Raw genomic sequence first — 21,415 nt, 5'->3', positions numbered from 1 at the left:
CAGAGACGCAAACTCGGTCTCAACCCTTAAGTCTTTACTGAAGACTCATCTCTTCAGTGGGTCATATGATTGAGTGTAGTCTGGCCCAGGATTGGGAAGGTGAACGGAAAGGCTCTGGAGCAACGAACCGCCCTTGCTGTCTCTGCCTGGCCGGTTCCCCTCTTTCCACTGGGATTCTCTGCCTCTAACCCTATTACAGGGGCTGAGTCACTGGCTTACTGGGGCTCTCTCATGCCGTCCCTGGAAGGGGTGCGTCACCTGAGTGGGTTGATTCACTGATGTGGTCAACCTGTCTGGGTTGGCGCCCCCCCTTGGGTTGTGCCATGGCGGATGTCTTTGTGGGCTATACTCAGCTTTGTCTCAGGATGGTAAGTTGGTGGTTGAAGCTTTCCCTCTAGTGGTGTGGGGGCTGTGCTTTGGCAAAGTGGGTGGGGTTATATCCTTCCTGTTTGGCCCTGTCCGGGGGTGTCCTCGGATGGGGCAACAGTGTCTCCTGACCCCTCCTGTCTCAGCCTCCAGTATTTATGCTGCAGTAGTTTATGTGTCGGGGGGCTGGGGTCAGTTTGTTATATCTGGAGTACTTCTCCTGTCCAATTCGGTGTCCTGTGTGAATCTAAGTGTGCATTCTCTAATTCTCTCCTTCTCTCTCTCTTTCTCTCTCTCGGAGGACCTGAGCCCTAGGACCATGCCCCAGGACTACCTGACATGATGACTCCTTGCTGTCCCCAGTCCACCTGGCCATGCTGCTGCTCCAGTTTCAACTGTTCTGCCTTATTATTATTCGACCATGCTGGTCATTTATGAACATTTGAACATCTTGACCATGTTCTGTTTTAATCTCCACCCGGCACAGCCGGAAGAGGACTGGCCACCCCACATATGCTCTCTCTAATTCTCTTTCTTTCTTTCTCTCGGAGGACCTGAGCCCTAGGACCATGCCCCAGGACTACCTGACATGATGACTCCTTGCTGTCCCCAGTCCACCTGGCCGTGCTGTTGCTCCAGTTTCAACTGTTCTGCTTTATTATTATTCGACCATGCTGGTCATTTATGAACATTTGAACATCTTGGCCATGTTCTGTTATAATCTGTACCCGGCACAGCCAGAAGAGGACTGGCCACCCCACATAGCCTGGTTCCTCTCTAGGTTTCTTCCTAGGTTTTGGCCTTTCTAGGGAGTTTTTCCTAACCACCGTGCTTCTACACCTGCATTGCTTGCTGTTTGGGGTTTTAGGCTGGGCTTCTGTACAGCACTTTGAGATATCAGCTGATGTACGAAGGGCTATATAAACAAATTTGATTTGATTTGATTTGAACACATTTGTTCTCTGTACACAGTTCATTTAAGACAGCTTTCCACTCCTGTCACTGATCCTATGAACACTACCCTTGCAGTGCCTCTCTCTCTCTCTCTCCCTCTCTCTCTCTCTCTCTCCACTCTCTCTCTCTCTCCACTCCCTCTCTCCCTTTCTGTCCTATCACCTCTCTCCTATCACCTCTCCTTCTCTCGTTCCCTTCATTTGCAGATGGCGGTGTAGTGAGGTGGCTGAGGACCAGTATGTGTGTGAGTGCGTGGAAGGAAACATCCTCCCCTTGGAGAGAAAGAGAAATCAGAGAAAGAGAGAGAGGAAGAAGAAGCAGCTGCTCTCCAGTAACAGGGTAAGACAATTCCACCCGACTGAACTTGACTCTTACTATAAATGAACTCGAAACCACCCACACGCAGTTGTATCTGTTGATAAAAATAATAATTGATAAGATAATTTGCAACATATGATCTTCCATGGTGTTGTACAGTATTTCAACTGTTTCTTGTTCCATAACCTTTGAACTTCTAACTACAGTGTGTTGAGCACGAGTTCTGCATTCCTAAATGGGATTAACTTATAAGAATCAAATCAGATCTGACGACCTAAACAATAACAACTGTTATGATCTTGAGAGTTTTTTTCCAGGTAAAAAAGGACGTGCTAGGGTTTTGAAAACTCCAGATTCTGTGTGATTATTTTACTGCCAAACCAGAAGCCTACAGATAGGCTTCAACCTGTTTCTTTAAAAACAACACTATGCACTCATCCAGCAAGGATGATTGCCATTACAGTGTTCGTCTTTCCTAAGTTAACCTTCATTGTCATCTTATAAAACTGCCTTTGGTAAACAACACTGCTCTGTATATAAAGCATAATGCTGGTTGTGAACAGGACCAGAGTAATCGCTGATCATTCACTGGACAATCAGATTTCATAACGGCTATTTGGTTAAAAGACCTTTATTAAAGGGAGAGCACAAAATCATTGAGTTCTGGTTCATATGGCTTTAGTCTAGTATCCAGAGATAGATTATCGGGGGTACCTCTCTACCTTAGTCCCTCCATTATCAACAGGTAATATTCCATGTGTTCACTGCACTGCTGTGATGTGTGGAGACTTGCTGAAAGTGTCAAGTCCCCTGGGCTTGTGTTGTTTGGCTCTCTGAGGAGTCCCTTGGCTCTCATTGTGCAGTGCTGTTACGTAGGACTTATCAGTCACACTTCCTTTTTAGAGGCTTTTTCCAGGGAGGGACCATGTTGGTACCTGGTTTCTATTTACTTCCATGGTAAGTAAGCAGCAGTGGGGGCTGCTGAGGGGAGGATGGCTCATAATAATGGCTGGAACGGAGCGAATGGAATGGTATCCAACACATAGAAACCAGGTGTTTGGTGTATTTGATACCATTTCACCCCTTCCACTCCAGCCATTACCACAATCTCGTCCTCCCCAGGTAAGGTGCCACCAGCCTCCTGAGGTACGCAGGTCATAAAATGTTAAGATATTCTATACTTTGAACTTTAAAAATAATTTACATAAATGTATGTATTTCTTTGTTTATTGTTCTTTAGACATTCAGGTGTATTTTCACAGCCATTTCCAGTTAATAATTCACTCATTGCCTACAGCTGAAATCTATTTCTATTCAAATGGCCGGATTCATTTCCACTCCGGAAACATTTAAACAGATAATTTTATTGTATGCGTGGCGCTGTAAAACGTAGATGGTTTCCTCTTATCTATACAGTAGCTCAGCTGTGGGGTTCCATTATAGCCTTGGGGGAACAACTGGCCATGCGGACGTCACTTCAGGCACTCGAGGACCTGAGGTGTCGCAGCTGCAGGTGTGTGTGTGTGTGTGAGGTCTAAAAGGTTACACAAGTTCATCATCTCATTAAACAGTAATATACAGGCGTATCCTCGCCAGATCCACAGATAGACAGAGCCATGGAGAGCCAGCCATCATATACAGTCTCTTGGCTTGATTTAGAATCTCAATAGACACCATGTTGACACTAAAACTTACATCTGAGACATTGACACTTCTAGTTACAATGCAAATTAGAATGTTTTAATCATGGAACGTTTGGTGCCAACAAGGAGGATAGTTAGCTGAACTCTATAGCTCTTAAAGGCTCTTCTACCACAGAGTGCATACATAGTATACAGATGCCGTATCTTAATTTGAGCCAGATAAAACAGAATAAATATAATCCTGCAGCAACAGGAAATGTGAATTGTTATGTGTATTATAATTAATGGACATGTTTTTTAGGGGTTGATACATTTATCATTAGGGCAAATCGAGTCGACAAAATCGACATTTTAAAGTGGAAATTACCATTCCTTCAACAACGGGATGATCAAGTTAAGATACGGCATCTGTACTGTGCTGTTTGTAGCTAGCTGGATCAGGACTGGCCAGCCAGCTTCAGTGATATCCTGTAGCTGCAGGATAGGATTTCACCAGAGACACCCCTGCTGTTCCCTATTGTTGGGCTTGTTCTCTGCAGATATCCATTCTGCTGGGCACCAGGGTTCAAGGTTCAAGGCCTGGTTGCTGTGTGTGGTTCAGTAGTTGGGTTGCTCAGTGAGCTGCACCGACCTTTAGTCTTCTACTCTGCAGGGAGATTATGTTCCAGTTGACAGCTAGATGCAGAGCAGGGTTGCTGTATTAGACTGGGTTGTTGTATTAAACAGGGTTGCTGTATTAGACAGGGTTGTTGTATTAGACTGGGTTGCTGTATTAGACAGGGTTGTTGTATTAGACAGGGTTGCTGTATTAGACAGGGTTGTTGTATTAGACTGGGTTGTTGTATTAAACAGGGTTGCTGTATTAGACAGGGTTGTTGCATTAGACTGGGTTGCTGTATTAGACAGGGTTGCTGTATTAGACAGGGTTGTTGTATTAGACAGGGTTGATGTATTAGACTGGGTTGTTGTATTAGACTGGGTTTCTGTATTAGACAGGGTTGCTGTATTAGACTGGGTTGTTGTATTAGACAGGGTTGCTGTATTAGACTGGGTTGTTGTATTAAACAGGGTTGCTGTATTAGACAGGGTTGCTGTATTAGACAGGGTTGCTGTATTAGACTGGGTTGTTGTATTAGACATGGTTGCTGTATTAGACTGGGTTGTTGTATTAGACAGGGTTGCTGTATTAGACAGGGTTGTTGTATTAGACTGGGTTGCTGTATTAGACTGGGTTGTTGTATTAGACAGGGTTGCTGTATTAGACTGGGTTGCTGTATTAGACAGGGTTGCTGTATTAGACTGGGTTGCTGTATTAGACTGGGTTGCTGTATTAGACTGGGTTGCTGTATTAGACAGGGTTGATGTATTAGACAGGGTTGTTGTATTATACTGGGTTGTTGTATTAAACAGGGTTGATGTATTAGACAGGGTTGATGTATTAGACAGGATAGTTGTATTAGACAGGGTTGATGTATTAGACTGGGTTGCTGTATTAGATAGGGTTGCTGTATTAGACAGGGTTGCTGTATTAGACAGGGTTGTTGTATTATACTGGGTTGTTGTATTAAACAGGGTTGATGTATTAGACAGGGTTGATGTATTAGACAGGATAGTTGTATTAGACAGGGTTGATGTATTAGACTGGGTTGCTGTATTAGATAGGGTTGCTGTATTAGACAGGGTTGCTGTATTAGACAGGGTTGTTGTATTTGACAGGGTTGTTGTATTAGACTGGGTTGTTGTATTAAACAGGGTTGCTGTATTAGACAGGGTTGTTGTATTAGACTGGGTTGCTGTATTAGACAGGGTTGCTGTATTAGACAGGGTTGATGTATTAGACTGGGTTGTTGTATTAGACTGGGTTTCTGTATTAGACAGGGTTGCTGTATTAGACTGGGTTGTTGTATTAGACTGGGTTGTTGTATTAGACTGGGTTGTTGTATTAGACAGGGTTGCTGTATTAGACAGGGTTGCTGTATTAGACAGGGTTGCTGTATTAGACAGGGTTGCTGTATTAGACAGGGTTGCTGTATTAGACAGGGTTGCTGCATGTGGTTTGGTGGCTGGGTTCAGTGCACTAACCCAGTCTTCTCCCTGAGTTCTCCCTGCTTGTATACGCCTTGGAGAAAGATGGATTGGGGGAGTTTGGGGGTGCTTAGAACTCTGGTGAACCTCTGGTTTTTGTTGTCTTCTTTCAGACATTGTGTGAAGGAGCTGTGCGCGTGTATGTATGTATGTATGTATGTATGTATGTATGTATGTATGTATGTATGTATGTATGAATGTATGTATGTATGTGTATGTGTGTGTGTGTGTGTGTGTGTGTGTGTGTGTGTGTGTGTGTGTGTGTGTGTGTGTGTGTGTGTGTGTGTGTGTGTGTGTGTGTGTGTGTGTGTGTGTGTGTGTGTGTGTGTGTGTGTGTGTGTGTGTGTAAGCATTATGAGTCTGGGAAAGGTTGAACTGGTGGGGTCGTGTTTAATTTGTCTCCTTGTTATTTAATGTCACATCACGTCACCAGTGGACTGCCAGGCAACTCCTATTCAGGACCAGGCACAAAGTCAACACAGGAGCTGAAAGCCTCTTGTCTGGTCCGCTTGCTCTAATCAAACGCTCCATGATATCTGCTGAAAGAGAAATACTGTTGAAACTAATTGGATCTGCTGACACAATAATCACTGAACTGGCAAACTTGACTTGAGAAAATGTTACATCAAATGAAAAGCGCTTATTTATTAACTATACATAGCTAGAACAATGACAATAGCAAAGCTAATATCTAACGCCTGACAAAAAGTAGACCATTTATCAGGTTTGTTAGGTTTCATAAACGTTGGCTTAGTTTAGAGGTGTTATCAGCTCGTTCAAGGAAAAGAGTGTGTGAAACTCTTTATTATCAATCAAGTAATTTACTGGTATGTCGGCTGGATTATCGAATGTGCTATTATTAATTATTAAATAAATAAATACATGTTATTAAAATACGACAACTCCAAAATCTGTTGACAAACAATGCATTAATATATATATACGTATATTTAATGGTTTTTAGTATTTTTGACAGTAGTGCAGGAAATGTAGAGGGAGACAGCTTGTAAGAGCATAGACAGAGGGGGCTGAGACAGAGGGGGCTGAGACAGAGGGGGCTGAGACAGACGGGGCTGAGACAGAGGGGGCTGAGACAGAGGGGGCTGAGACAGACGGGGCTGAGACAGAGGGGGCTGAGACAGGGCTCCAGGGGGCTGAGACAGAGGGGCCAGAGGGGGCTGAGACAGACAGGGGGCTGAGACAGAGGGGGCTGAGACAGAGGGGGCTGAGACAGACGGGGCTGAGACAGACAGGGGGCTGAGACAGAGGGGGCTGAGACAGAGGGGGCTGAGACAGACGGGGCTGAGACAGAGGGGGCTGAGACAGACGGGGCTGAGACAGAGGGGGCTGAGACAGAGGGGGCTGAGACAGAGGGGGCTGAGACAGAGGGGGCTGAGACAGAGGGGGCTGAGACAGACGGGGCTGAGACAGAGGGGGCTGAGACAGAGGGGGCTGAGACAGAGGGGGCTGAGACAGGGCTCCAACTTACATCACCAGGGGGTATAGACAGAGGGTGGCTGAGACAGGGCTCCAACCTACATCAACAGGGGGTATAGACAGAGGGTGGCTGAGACAGGGCTCCAACCTACATCAACAGGGAGGCATAGACAGAGGGGGCTGAGACAGGGCTCCAACCTACATCAACAGGGAGGCATAGACAGAGGGGGCTGAGACAGGGCTCCAACCTACATCAACAGGGAGGCATAGACAGAAGGGGCTGAGACAGGGCTCCAACCTACATCAACAGGGAGGTATAGACAGAGGGTGGCTGAGACAGGGCTCCAACCTACATCAACAGGGGGTATAGACAGAGGGTGGCTGAGACAGGGCTCCAACCTACATCAACAGGGGGTATAGACAGAGGGTGGCTGAGACAGGGCTCCAACCTACATCAACAGGGAGGCATAGACAGAGGGGGCTGAGACAGGGCTCCAACCCACATCACCAGGGGGTATAGACAGAGGGGGCTGAGACAGAGGGTGGCTGAGACAGGGCTCCAACCCACATCACCTGGGGGTATAGACAGAGGGTGGCTGAGACAGGGCTCCAACCCACATCACCTGGGGGTATAGACAGAGGGGGCTGAGACAGAGGGTGGCTAAGACAGGGCTCCAACCCACATCACCTGGGGGTATAGACAGAGGGGGCTGAGACAGGGCTCCAACCCACATCACCAGGGGGTATAGACAGAGGGGGCTGAGACAGAGGGTGGCTGAGACAGGGCTCCAACCCACATCACCTGGGGGTATAGACAGAGGGTGGCTGAGACAGGGCTCCAACCCACATCACCAGGGGGTATAGACAGAGGTATATTTGGCAGTGTGTGCACAGTACCAATACTCAGGCTGTAAGTCTGAGGCCTGTCCTGAAAGCACACTTTGTCCAGGGAGGGAATGGTGTGATAGAGGTGAGCTGTAACCTGCAGTCTACTGGCTCCTGAATGGCTCACAGGAAGAGCCATTGTTCAAACACAACCCTCTGGCGTTGCTAAATACGATGTTGTTGAATGGTTTTTGTCTTGCCCTGTCTCTCTTCCTAGGTAGGAGCAGCTAACTCCAGTCTCCTGTCATGGATACTAACGCTGGGGAAGTGGAGGACTCAGGAGAAGAGCTTACAGGTAGAACACCTGTCTACTTTCTTTTTGAATTATTGACATGCCTAAACCAATGTAAACAGAGATACGTAGCTGGCAAATCATTCACTCCTAATGCACCATTCATATACAGTGTATTATGCAATGCTAACAGGAATGAACTTCACAGCAAAAGTCTCATGTCTGACTCTGCAAACAAAACCAAATGTAGGACAGTAACTTCGTGGTGGTTTCAGGGAGGAAGAAGTCTCGGTTCAAGCTGCTGAAGAGTCGTCTGTTTGGGCGTCTGAAGAGGAAGGAGACTGAAGGACGGATGAAGCAGAGCCAGTCCGCCAGTGATGTCGCTGCTGATGTCATAGCTCCGGGAGACGACGACTCAGAGGATGACTGTTTGTAAGCATCTGACCTCTTTCACTCACTGGAAATAGTAGCATATCAGTTGATCAAGTTATCAAGTTTAAGTAGCATGTCCACTGGGAAATACTGTATGTATGTAGTAAACATATTTTTGGCCTGTGTCACTTACAGGGGCGGTCCAAATACACTGGGGTCCAGAGCTCTGTCACATGACAGCATCTTCCTGGCTGACCAATCACAGAGCTCCTCTGAGCCGACGAGGGTTCTGTCTCAGGAGAACATACACGGCAGGATACAAGAACTGCAGGTGAATCCGTAGGTGGGAGGGTCCTTATAGTCTAATCTACTGTTGTGATTGGTCCAGGAGTGTGCTCATCACACATGCACTGTTTCTGATTGGGCAGCTGAAACTGCGGAAGCAGAACATGTGTCTGGGCCCTCCCCCCTTGCTGATCCCTGGAAAGAGAATGGAAGATTCTGGAGCCACCTCTGAGGATGATGGTTTGCCCCAGAGCCCTCCAGAGATCTTGTTCCATGACCGAACAGCACAGGGGCCTTCCTACAAGGTGAATGGAGCTGATCACATATATTGCACACACAGAGATACGATTGATCTAACTTGTATTTATCCTGGATAGTCTCATTGAGATAACATCTATTTTTAGAGAACAAACCTTGCTGTCGTCAGTAGAGTCTGTTGGTACACTTGCAAGCAAAAAACAATGTAATCATCACCATTATCATCATCATTCCTCATTACTCTTCCACCACCTTGTGGGACTGATACCTCTCCCTCCATTCCATCCCCAGTTCCCATACACTCACAGGCACCATAGCTCTCTGAGTTTAGCAGGGACAGGAAGTGAGGAGGAGGAACAGGTGATGCAACTTCCTGTCTGCGTTACACCACATCCCACATTCACATACTGATCATCCTACCAACATTCACCGAAAACATGTTTGTTGGGTCCATTTCAGTTGTTAATGTGCTTTTCCACTTTCTCCTCAGTGCCTCTCCCAGCCCTCCTCCCGTCCTCTCTCCCCGAATCCTGCTTCCCCCTGTGATCCAGAGCCCTCCCCTGCAGTGGACTTCACCAGCCCAGCCCAGTACACTCCTAGCCTGGACAGCTCTGCCGCCCGTCACCGTATGTCTGTTAAACCCAGGAACCAGAGGGCCAGCGCCAAGGGAAGGAAAGGTCCCCTGGTAAGATCTCACTGTGTAGTGTAACATCAAAACACCACATAGTGGGTACTGGGCAGCATTTCAATCTCTAATACCTTCATTACAGTGTAAATATAAGACCATGGTTTAACGGGCTGTTTTTCTTGTCTGTGTCATTACTAGAGAGCAAGCAGACTTGGCTCAGAGAGCCTGAGTGACCTGGACCCAGACCAGCCCCTGTCTGAGAGGGAGGAAGAGCAGGATGGAACAGGGGACGAGGACAGAGAGGAAGAGGAGGAGAGGGAGAGACCGTTCTCTTCATCTCCAAAAGACTCTGAGGAGAAGCCCTGGCAGTCAGTACCCCCTGGTGGCCATAAAGAGGTATTACAGAGACAAGAGTCCTCCGAGACAGAGGGACGCGTCACCACCAACCCTCTCTACCTCCAGGCTATGACCTCTCCTCTACCAGAACCCATGACCAAGACCTCCATCCTGGAGACCCCGAGCCTGTCCACTCCCCCTTCAGCAGCAGTGGAGGAGCCACAGAAGCCCCCGGAACCTATCCGGGTCAAACGCCCAAGAACTCTCATCCAGGATAATTCAGACCAGGGAAGTCGGCCTGGGTCTGCATCTGAAAAGACCCTCTCCAGGCCTCTCAGTCCTGTCTATGGATCAGACTCCACCACAAATCAACTTCCCTCAAAAGAGAAGCCAGAGGAGAATATGACCCCAGCCACCTCTAACAAGGGAGACAGGTTGAGCAGAAACACACAGGGTGTGAGCCTAGCGGACACCAGCAGCTCTACACACCACTCTGCTCTACCTACCCCTGCCCCTCGCATTATAAGACAAACACAGAGACCTGCTTCTGAGAGAGAGTCTGTCAAAGAGACTACAGCAGTCTCACTGTCGGGCGTTAATGAAGAAACCTCCAAATTGGACCTGGTGCAGAGGAGGAGAGAGCCACCTACTGGCCATGAAGACACACTGCCTAGAGCAAACAGTTTCTCCACCTCCTCCTTGAGACAGCGTTCCAAGAGTGCCACTGGCAGAGCCCACACAGGGACGAGAAACAAGGAGATGAATGCAAAAGGAAAAGGAGGGGAGGGTTTGGTGGCCAAGAACCCTCATCAGGAGTCTGTCAGAAGGCAAGAGGTAAAACCAGAGCAGGACACATTTAAAGGCCTGAAGGAAAACCAACCACAACCCTCACCTCAGGAGAGAAAAGTACAAACAGAGGTAGAAGTCGTGGAGGAGACAGGACTGAAGGGAGGAGAGAAAAGGGATGGGCAGAGTGAGGGAAATGAGGAGCAGGAGAAGGAGCAGGAGCAGGAGAGGAGGAGTGCTTTTGGAGTGAAGCTGCGCACCACTTCTCAGTCTCTGAAGTATCGCTTGGAAAGGGACCAAGAATTCAGGGTTAAGTGTCATATTGTCTCAACAACTGCAGAACCAGTCAAAGGCGGAATTGGCACAAGTTCAAAGGTCAAGGGTGACTTGGCAAATAAGGCTTCGAGGAAGGGCCCGTCACAAGTGTCTGACTGCCCCCCCTCATACACCCCTGACAGAAACAGACTCAACGAGAACCAAGGTATGTGTGTCCTCGAGAACGTCGTCGATAGTTCAGGGGAGAAATTGAGCCTCGCGTTCAACGCTCTGAGTTGTTGCGGAAATTGACCTACTACGCTGTTTACTTTCTGAATCTACGTCATATCGCTGAGTCTATATTGAATAACTATTAACTTGGACTATGCACTAACTAACTTCGCGCTAACACGTTGTTCTAGCTCACGCGGTTGCAGCTATGTCAGTCTACTGAGGGCCCTGTTTCAATAGCATGTACTCACCTCTAGGCACTGTCTTGGTTCTATCCTTGGATGATGATGATACTGACCTGGTAGTAGATGCCTTTTCAGACCCAGGTAACATATATCCACTGAACCACTGAACACTTCTCTAATAATCATACAATAGTAGTTACAGTATAATGAGCACTTCTGAATCAGTGGGAAATTTCCCCTCCAATCAAAACTGGATCCAGATCTGTATAATAATATGTGTCCTCTGTAATTATTGGGACAGTGAAGCATTTTTTCTTCCTCTGGCTCTATACTCCAAAAGTTTGGATTTTAAATGATACAATGACTATGAGGTTAAAGTGCCGACTGTCAGCTTTAATTTCAGGGTATTTTCATCCATTACAGGTGAACCGTTGAGAAATTACAGCACTTTTTGTATATAGTCCTCCCATTTTAGGTGAGCAAAAGTATTGGGACAAATTCACTTATATGTTTATTAAAGTAGTAAAATGGATATTATTTGGTCCCATATTCCTAGCATTCAATGACTACATACATCTCGTGACTCTACAAATTTGCTGGATGCTTACATTTGCTGTTTGTTTTGGTTGTTTCAGATAATTTTGTGCCCAATAGAATTGAATGGTAAATAATGCATTGTGTCATTCTTGAGTCACTTTTATTGTAAAAAAGAATATAATATGTTTCTAAGCACTTCTACATTGAAGTGGATGCTACCATGATTACTGATAATCCTGAAAGTGAGAAAGTTACAGATGCACAAATATCCTACCCCCAAGACATGCTAACCTCACACCATTACATTTTTTTTTTTTTGGGGGGGGGGGGAGGATATTTGTGCATCTGTAACTTTCTCACTCATCATTATTGATGATTCATTCAGCATTATCCATAGTCATGGTAGCATGGTAGTGTTTAGAAACATATTCTATTCTTATTTTCAATAAAAGTGACTCCAAAATGACTCAACACATTTTTTAACATTAATTTCTATTGGGAACAAACTAATCTGAAACACAATCGAAAAAAGACAGAAAATGTACAAATGTGTAGTCACAAGCTTGAGGTAGTCATTGCGTGCTATGAATATGGGACCAAATACTTAACTTTTTACTACTTTAATACATATAAGTGAATTTGTCCCAAATCCTTTGCTTACCTAAAATGGAGGGAATTGCTGTAATTTCTAAACGGTTCACCCGATATGATGAAAATACCCTCATATTAAAGTCTGTACTTTAACCTCATAGTCATTGTTTTATTCAAAGTCCAAGCTTTTGGAGTATAGAGCCAAAAGAAGAAAACATGCTTCACTGTCCAAATTATTACAGGGGGCACTGTTTGTAATAAGATCTCTGTTTCACCTTGTAGTGGAAATTTCCTGTATTACCAAATCATGAGAGAAAACCACACACAAATCAGAGTTATCACAAAGTCCATATTTAATTATATGAGCTCCATCACAACCCTGTGACTCTCAGATCAATTCAGTATATATAAATGAATTCTCTGAAGGTGCTTACACATTGCAACTGAGATCCTTTATAGCAAAGACACACATAGCCAGACAGCATTGGCTATAAATTATCGTTCAGCTTTGTCTCCTAAACTATGTTCTTATCTCGCTCTTGGTACCACTCAGGACCAAAAACAAAACCTCATCCACTAGCATATATCAAATACACCCCCTCCTGGACAAGATCACAGAGAGACAGTGACTGGCACACAGACATTGTGGAGCCACCTATCTGGTTCCCCATTTATCACACCATCCCTTCACATGGTTTAGGAATAGTTTACAGACACATTCACAGATAAACTGCAAACAGTATTATCCAAAAGAAGACATTCTAATTACAAATATCTCACATAAGCATGCAATAAAATGAATAAAACATCTTATTTAAAAATGTTACCTCAAGAATTCTGATTCTGCCACAACAACCTCAATCATAATATCGCCAATATCGACCAAACCAAATGAACCACAGAATAAATTAGGATGATCTGATTAAGTAATGGATTCACAACTCCAGTCCTCAAACATCACAGTATCTTTTAAATAAAGCTTGATTTGATTTAGATAATGTCACCCATTGTTCCTCAGACAAAGGCCATTCCTTCAGACCTGCTCTGGGGCTCCCAAGAGGGGCTGAGACCCCTGGGTCTAATGGGTCAGCTGGATCGGAGCCTGTCTACATGTCCATGGCCCCGGAAAAGACCAGGAGTTTCCAACAGCATCTCAGTCCAGAGACAGAGGCTGGGACAGGGGGGACAACAACGCCCCAGTACACCACATCACCACGGCCAGCTCCAACCCCAGCCCCACAGCCAAGATTACAACCAACAGCTCAGCCATCAACACAACCTCCATCACAATCACAGCCAAGCACAAAAACAGCCTCGCAAAAACAAACATCACCCCCAGTGATACAATCACCATCTCAACCAATACCAATCGCTAGACCAATCCTATGGGGAATGCATCTGACAGCTAAACTCAAAACATTGCCTTCAGATCAGCCTAACACACAAACAGCATCACAACCGACACCACAAGGAACAGCTCAACAGCTGACACAACCGTCCTCCCAACCTCACATGCCAACCAGACCAACTCTACGAGGAGTGTCTGAGAGATCCTCCACGTCTCTGAAGAGAGCTGGGAAGATGCCTGTGGAGAAATGGACAGAAAGAGCGCTCCCGACTGGGACTATGGTAAATATTTGACTGTGCCCCCCCCCCCCCCCCCACTAGGGTTTGGCGTTTTTCATTTTTCCTGGTCAGTTCACGTGGTGAGGAAAAACAACTGACTCAACCAGAGTAAGTCTTCATTTTGTAACTAAGATGTAATGTGGCCAGTTTAGTTAGTAATATGTCATCTCTGTATTTTATCTTAGGAGGAATCTAGCAATGGTCAAATTGAGATTCACATCTCAAAGCCTGAGATACCTTCTTCATCGTCATCATCGTCATACCGGGGTCAGCCAACCTGGATGGAACTTGCCAAGAGGAAATCTCTGGCCTGGAGTGACATGGCTATGGACTAAGAGAAATGCACGTGGGTGTGTGTGTGTGTGTGTGTGTGTGTGTGTGTGTGTGTGTGTGTGTGTGTGTGTGTGTGTGTGTGTGTGTGTGTGTGTGTGTGTGTGTGTGTGTGTGTGTGTGTGTGTGAGGGAGGTAAAGGGGTTCCTAAAGAGTAAGGAGAAAACTGAAATAAAATAAGATTTGTTGCTGAATGTGTTATTTGAACCTACCGGATTCAGAGTTTAAAACCCATTTCCCATTACTGTGCCTTACTCTTCTAACCATTAAATATTAAAAAAACGACTTATATTTCACTTATATATCACTTCATATTTCACTTCATATCATATTTTACTGCATATAACATCACTAAACCAAGAGGTCTGGACTTTTATGGCACAAGAGGGCATACCTTTGTCCTGTAACTTGTTGGTTGCTGGTTCAAACTCCACTTCAATTTTTTCACTGCTTTTGACATATCACTCCATGCTAGATCCCTTCGAACAACTGTCTCAAAGTGTTGTCTGGAATAAATATACTGTCAATTGTATTCTGACTATTTTGAATTGTGTTCGTTTCAATCAATCATCAATGAGCTATTATCAACCAGAATGGGTCTGCCTCATCAATAGGGCCATCGTGGAAATGGTCAATAACTGCAAATTCGTTGGCGTACACATCTCAGAGAATCTGAAATGGTCTAACCACACGAACACCATAATGAAAAAGGCACGACAGAGATTCTTCAACTTCAGAATGCTGAAGAAATCTGGCATGTCCCCAAGGGCCCTCACAGTGTTCTACAGGAGCACCATCGAGAGTATACTGTCGGGCTGCATCACAGCCTGGTACGGCAAAACTCTGCAAAAAAAGAAACGTCCTCTCCCTGTCAACTGCATTTACTTTTAGGAAACTTAACGTGTAAATATTTGTATGAACATAACAAGATTCAACAACTGAAACAAACTGAACAAGTTCCACAGACACGTGACTAACAAAAATGGAATAATGTGTCCCTGAAAAAGGGGGGGGGGGTTCAAATCTAAATTAACAGTCAATATCTGGTGTGGCCACCAGCTGCATGAAGTAATGCAGTGTATCTCCTCCTCGCGGACTGCACCAGATTTACCAGTTCTTGCTGTGAGATGTTACCCCACTCTTCCACCAAGGCACCTGAAGGTTCTTGGACATTTCTGGGGGAATGGCCCTAGCCCTCACCCTCTGATCCAACAGGTCCCAGACTCGCTCAATGGGATTGAGATCCGGGCTCTTCACTGGCCATGGCAGAACACTGACATTCCTGTCTTGCAGGAAATCACTCACAGAATGAGCAGTATGGCTGGTGGCATTGTCATGCTGGAGGGTCATGTCAGGATGAGCCTGCAGGAAGGGTACCACATGAGGGAGGAGGATGTCTTCCCTGTAACGCACAGCGCTGAGATTGCCTGCAATGACAACAAGCTCAATCCGATGATGCCGTGACAGACCCTCCACCTTCAAATCGATCCCGCTCCAGAGTACAGGCCTCGTTGTAACGCTCATTCCTTCGACGATAAACGCGAATCCGACCATCAACCCTGGTGAAACAAAACCGCGACTCACTGGCAAAAAGAGCACTTTTTGCCAGTCCTGTCTGGTCCAGCGATGGTGGAAATGTGCCCATAGGCGACATTGTTGCCGTTGATGTCTAGTGAGGATCTGCCTTACAACAGATATTCAAGCCCTCAGTCCAGCCTCTCTCAGCCTATCGAAGACAGTCTGAGCACTGATGTAGAGATTGTGCATTCCTGGTGTAACTCAGGCAGTTGTTGTTGCCATCCTGTACCTGTCCCGCAGGTGGGATGTTCGGATGTACGATCTTGTGCAGGTGTTGTTACATGTGGTCTGCCACAGCGAGGATGATCAGCTCTCTGATCTTTCTTTTGGTGTTTTTCAGAGTCAGTAGAAAGGCCTCTTTAGTGTCCTACGTTTTCATAACTGTGACCTTAACTGCCTACCATCTGTAAAGTGTTAGTGTCTTACGAACCGTTCCACCAGTGCATGTTCATTAATTGTTTATGGTTGAACAAGCATGGGAAACAGTGTTTAAACCCTTTACAATGAAGATCTGTGAAGTTCTTTGGATTTTTATGAATTATCTTTGAAAGACAGGGTCCTGAAAAAGGGACATTTCTTTTTTTGCTGAGTTGACAAGAACAGGTGTCGCAGGAATGCCAAGAAGATCATCAGGGACCCCATAGCCATGCCCTGTTCTCCCTGCTTCAATTACTCAGAAGTGGGCAGTACAGGAGCACCAAGGCAAAAACTGAAAGACTGGCCAATAGTCTGAGGGTAGAAACTATCAGACTGCTGAATAGCCACCACTAGTCAGCTACCTGCACCCCGCTCCCCCCTCCCCCGTGCTACTCCACCTATGGACATTTGTCCCGCCCCCCGGTACTCCGCCCATCGACATTTCCTGCATGTTGGAGCTCGAAGCCTAGGATTTTACACTCACACCTGCAACCCTGCACGTGACTAATAAACACTCTGAATCGCCTATGCTATACTGCTTTTACACAGATATTCATTATACTGCCCATTTAATTTAAAAACACATGCAAAAATCCATATCCATACTTTTATTTTGGCTATGTCAGAGGGGAGTGGTGATATGCTATGATAGATTGTAATGCAACAAAGCTTGTTTAATTTCTTTCTGACTACAATTCCCAAGATGCAATGTCGAAGCGCCTCTTGTTCACTTACCGGAAGTTTCTACGTGTTCAGTTGTCCCGGAAGAGCTATTTTTTACTGAGGAAAAGGAACTTTCTTCTCAAAATAGGAGGTTAAGTAGGTACGTTTATCCAACATTCTTATCGCATTTTGCAACTAAACCATACATTCAGTTGTAGTCTTGGCTAACGTGCTACTAAGGCCAGCCAATTCCATGTCCATCAAAGGGTGTATGCAACAGACCTAACGTCAGCTAGCTACTTTGTTTAGTCTAACGTTTGTCTTTTGACACTCGCTGGCACAACTGACTTTAGTTTAAACAATATTGTTGGCAGGGAAAACCACAGTTTGCCAGCTGACGTTAGCTTTCAATAGCCATCTAGCTAGCTACTACGAGTCTGTTAGCCTGTCGTGACTGCTGGAGAGTCTGTTACAGACATATCAGATAGCTAGTAAGATGTCTAAACTAAACTACTGCAGACAGCCTGACGTTGTGACTGTTGCAATGACTTACTGTAATTGCATGGTAAAAGTCAATGTTGTACAGGTTCTTGGATGTTGACATGAGCTGACAGTACTGTGTCACCAGGTGAGCCCTATGCAGGGAGAAAGGGAAGACCGCACCTCCACTGTAAATCAAATTCTGTGTATCTATGGCTCTGATTTGGTCATTGTGATGCTTCCTGTGTTTCCCAGCACTATGTTACCGACCACCTTGCCGCAGAACGGAAGCCTGAGTGCCCGCGATGCGGCACGCCACACAGCGGGCGCCAAGCGCTACAAATATCTGAGGAGGCTGCTGCACTTCAAAGCCATGGACTTTGAGTTTGCCGTGTGGCAGATGCTCTACCTGTTCACCTCCCCACAGAGAGTCTATCGTAACTTCCACTACAGGAAGCAGACCAAGGACCAGTGGGCCAGAGACGACCCTGCCTTCCTGGTGTTACTCAGCATCTGGCTCTGTGGTCAGTATCTTGGGTGTTTCTGAACAAGTGTGCTTTATAAAAACAAGGAGTGGGAACTGTGTAGCAATCGTTTGACCACTAGAATAGCTTTTTGCAATTTAGAGAAAGTATATGCACAACCCCAACAAAAAGCAAAGCACCTTTTAAGGCATCATATTAAAGCCTTGATTAGAAATGAAGCAGCAACGGAAACCATTAACAAACTCAAAATAGGATGCAATAAGGCGTTCTTGTATAGGATGTAACCACCAATCAGACAGGAATGAATGTATCATTTGGAGTATTAATGCCTGGTTATGGGACCCTCTTTCCATTGACTTGGTCTCATCTCACATGTGATTAAAACAGATCAGAGACATAAAGTGTTTGTGATGAGACTGTGTAGTCTCAAGGAAATGTTTTGATGATCAGTGACTCCACGTGCTCGACACTGATGAATGACTGAAAGAAATTGATAGTAATATGATTGTGGAAGCTGTTTTGTTAGACTTGTACAGTAAAATAAATAACTGAGACACTTAACACAGAGCTCCAGACAGTTTTACAACGGGTAACTAGCAATAGGCTGGTGCTAAATATCTCAAACGAAGAGCATAATTTTTGGACAAATCACTCGCTCAATGCTAAACCTCGTTTAGATCTATTATTGAATAATGTGGCTATTTGGGGAGACTAACCTGCTGGTTGTAACCCTAGATAGCAAGCTGTCATGGTCAAAACATATAGACTCGATGGTTGCTTAAAAGGAAAGAGGTCTGTCCGTGACAGGGCGTTGCTCAGCCTTTTGACATCTCAGTTGTCCAGACAGGTCCTACAGGCCCTAGTTTTGCCGCACCTGGACGACTGCCCAATAGTGTGGTCATGTGCGGCAAAGAAGGACATGGGTAAATTGCAGTTGGTCCAGAACAAAGCAGCCCGTATCTCACTTAGATGTACATGGAGGGAAGTGTCAGGATAATGCACGTCAGTCTCTCCTTTCTCAACGTTGAGGAGAGATTGACTGCATCACTATTGGTCTTTGTGAGAGGTATTGATGTGATGAAGGTACCAAACTGTCTGCTCAAGCAGTTGGCACACAGTTCGGACACTAACCGGTACAACACAAGACATGCAACCAGAGGTCTCTTCACAGTCCCCAGGTCCAGATCATAGGCTGGGAAACACAAAGTATTAAATAGAGCCATGACGACATGGAACTCTCTGCCACCACAGGTAACTCAAGCTAGCAATAAAACCAGTAAAAAACAAACAGAAAATAGCACAACTTACTGCACAAAAGGGACTGTGAAGAGAAACAGCAATGTAATATATCTTGTATAGTAATTTGCACTGTACTACTATGTATTAGACCTAGATAGTGTGGATGTACTGAAATGTAGACTGTGTGATGATTTAAATGTATGTATTTCAGTCCTTTACTAATAATGTTCTGCATTGTCATGTTTCATGTGGACCCCAGGAAGAGTAGCTTCTGGAGATCCTAATAAATAACAAATATATTACAAATTACAATATCATCTTTCTGCTTTTGTCCTGTGGCTGTGGTTGACACCTGTCTCTCGTCCTCTGTGTGTAGTGTCCACAGTGGGCTTTGGGCTGGTGCTGGACATGGGCTTTGTGGAGACTCTGAAGCTGCTGCTGTGGGTGGTGTTCATAGACTGCATCGGCGTGGGCCTGCTCATCTCCACACTCATGTGGTGAGTAGAGATTTACAGAAAGAGCTAGATGGACATAAGGTGTATGGAATGGCTGGAAGCCTATGAGGCCAGATGGAGCCAGAAGCATCATTGTGAGTATGTCTATCTGGTCCCTTCAGATACAGAGTAGAGGTTGTCTTCGGGCTGTGCAAATGTTGGTCCTTCCCCAGGCTCTTCTAAAGGCCCTTTCCTGTCCGTGCTGTATCCTCAGGTTCATCACCAATAAGTACCTGCTGAAGCCGCCCAGTAAGGACTATGATGTAGAGTGGGGCTACGCCTTCGATGTGCATCTCAATGCCTTCTACCCCCTGCTTGTCATCCTGCACTTCCTACAGCTCTTCTTTATAAACCGTGAGTGCAGACTTGTTATTACACATTTCTAACATGTTACGGTGTTATTTGTTGTAACGGTGTCTGATCTCTGCTGTTTGTTTCAGATATCGTAGTGATAAACTCAGACTGGTTCCTGGGGTACTTTGTAGGGAACAGTCTGTGGCTGACAGCCATCAGCTACTATCTATACATTACATTCCTGGGATACAACGGTGAGGTCCCCTTTTAACAAAGATTTTTTTATAGCTAAACCAAGATAGACCACAGCCTGTTCCAATGGGAACAAATGAGTCATAGTGGGCAGAACAAGCAAGGAGGTGGGCATAGCCAAGCACGAGCCAGCGAGATCATCTTGGCCCATTCTAGCATGCATCTGCATATTTCCGTTAGAGAGAACCTACTCTGTTAAGTGCCCATGTGCTGTAACTCAATTCCCCTTTGCACTCCTAAACAATGTGTTTTTTTACAACTTTTGCAAAGGGTAAAGTCCATAAGACTTAGTCCACTCTGTTCATAACATATTCTAGTTTTGGGAACAGAAAACTGTATTGAGATCAAATGTTTCAAAACTTGCAGTATGTCGGTCATCCTTCCTCTGCTGGCCACTGGGCATAATTTTACATTTAATTTAACAGACGCTATTATCCAGAGCAATTACAGGGGCAATCAGGACATAGACAGATTTTCCCCACCCAATCGGCTCAGGGATTCAAACCAGGACCCTTTTGGTTACTGGCCCAATGCTCTTAACCACTAGGCTACCTGCCGCTTCCTCTCACTGCCATATTTGGTAGTGAGTGGAAACATCACTTTTATATATTTGTTCTGTGGTTTTATTCACTGGAGGTGAAACCATCAGACCCTCTACCAACTGTATATTTACTTCATTTCCTCTCTCTGTCCCTCCTCAGCCTTGCCCCAACTGCAGAACACAGTGGTTCTTCTCTACCCCTTCGCCCTGCTAGTTCTCCTCTACATCCTGTCTCTCTCCCTGGGATGGAACTTCACCAAGGGCCTCTGCTGGTTCTACAAGTACCGTGTCCAGTAGACACTAGTCAGGACCAGAGCTCAGTCAGGTGGCTCTGAGGACTCATGGACAATGCTTTCATTCTGGAATGTGATTGGATGGGGTGATGCAGTTTTGTATACTTTGTAAATAATACTTTGGCTGTAAGATACACAAATCGTGGATTGTTTAAGATTATCTCGGTTTGTTTTCTTTTTTTTTAATATGACATACTGAAAATCTTGTTTATTGAAGAGAAATAGAAGTAAAGAAGTGGTGAATTTGTATTTCAATTGGACTAAGGGGCGTTTCTCTGAGTGTACATTCCTGAGCACCTTCAATAAAGAGGTTTTACTTCATCCCCTTTTCATTAACAG

The 21,415-nt window shown here is 45.3% G+C and overlaps 2 protein-coding genes across 7 annotated transcripts; both read left to right on the top strand.

Moving 5' to 3' along the window:
- Positions 1–1,400: 1,400 nt before the first annotated feature.
- On the top strand, positions 1,401–14,872 carry LOC135542721 (CRACD-like protein). Of its 5 annotated transcripts, none has more exons than XM_064969861.1 (11): positions 1,401–1,659; positions 7,906–7,983; positions 8,196–8,352; positions 8,488–8,623; positions 8,721–8,882; positions 9,127–9,195; positions 9,326–9,520; positions 9,662–11,066; positions 11,353–11,397; positions 13,403–14,013; positions 14,196–14,872. In XM_064969861.1, exons 2-11 carry the CDS (start codon positions 7,935–7,937, stop codon positions 14,343–14,345), a joined length of 2,979 nt encoding a protein of 992 aa, XP_064825933.1. In that variant the 5' UTR covers positions 1,401–1,659; positions 7,906–7,934; the 3' UTR covers positions 14,346–14,872. The 5 variants fall into 5 exon arrangements, with proteins under 5 accessions (XP_064825933.1, XP_064825931.1, XP_064825935.1 ...); XM_064969859.1 differs by having other exon boundaries at positions 11,329–11,397; XM_064969860.1 differs by lacking the exon at positions 1,401–1,659 and adding an exon at positions 3,037–3,151 and having other exon boundaries at positions 11,329–11,397.
- Positions 14,873–17,075: 2,203 nt separating this feature from the next.
- On the top strand, positions 17,076–21,397 carry LOC135542719 (protein unc-50 homolog). Of its 2 annotated transcripts, none has more exons than XM_064969857.1 (6): positions 17,076–17,158; positions 17,734–18,002; positions 19,579–19,699; positions 19,911–20,050; positions 20,137–20,244; positions 20,944–21,397. In XM_064969857.1, the coding sequence occupies exons 2-6, from the start codon at positions 17,738–17,740 to the stop codon at positions 21,078–21,080; spliced, it is 771 nt and encodes a 256-aa protein (XP_064825929.1). In that variant the 5' UTR covers positions 17,076–17,158; positions 17,734–17,737; the 3' UTR covers positions 21,081–21,397. The 2 variants fall into 2 exon arrangements, with proteins under 2 accessions (XP_064825929.1, XP_064825930.1); XM_064969858.1 differs by having other exon boundaries at positions 17,099–17,154.
- The last annotated feature ends 18 nt before the right edge of the window (positions 21,398–21,415 follow it).

Source organism: Oncorhynchus masou, chromosome 6 (genome assembly GCF_036934945.1).
Source record: "Oncorhynchus masou masou isolate Uvic2021 chromosome 6, UVic_Omas_1.1, whole genome shotgun sequence".
NCBI classification, from domain to species: domain Eukaryota; kingdom Metazoa; phylum Chordata; class Actinopteri; order Salmoniformes; family Salmonidae; genus Oncorhynchus; species Oncorhynchus masou.
Note: the sequence above shows the minus strand (reverse complement) of the source record. Positions and strands in the feature narration are given on the sequence as shown.

Bases quoted from the DNA above. Each gene is read 5' to 3' on its own strand.
- LOC135542719 (XM_064969857.1), top strand. From the start codon at position 17,738: ATGTTACCGACCACCTTGCCGCAGAACGGAAGCCTGAGTGCCCGCGAT. The intron at 20,051-20,136 runs GTGAGTGCAGAC...TGTTTGTTTCAG, and splicing joins ACAGCTCTTCTTTATAAACC to ATATCGTAGTGATAAACTCA. The intron at 20,245-20,943 runs GTGAGGTCCCCT...GTCCCTCCTCAG, and splicing joins TACATTCCTGGGATACAACG to CCTTGCCCCAACTGCAGAAC.
- LOC135542721 (XM_064969859.1), top strand. From the start codon at position 7,935: ATGGATACTAACGCTGGGGAAGTGGAGGACTCAGGAGAAGAGCTTACA. The intron at 7,984-8,195 runs GTAGAACACCTG...TGGTGGTTTCAG, and splicing joins CTCAGGAGAAGAGCTTACAG to GGAGGAAGAAGTCTCGGTTC. The intron at 11,067-11,328 runs GTATGTGTGTCC...ACTCACCTCTAG, and splicing joins CAGACTCAACGAGAACCAAG to GCACTGTCTTGGTTCTATCC.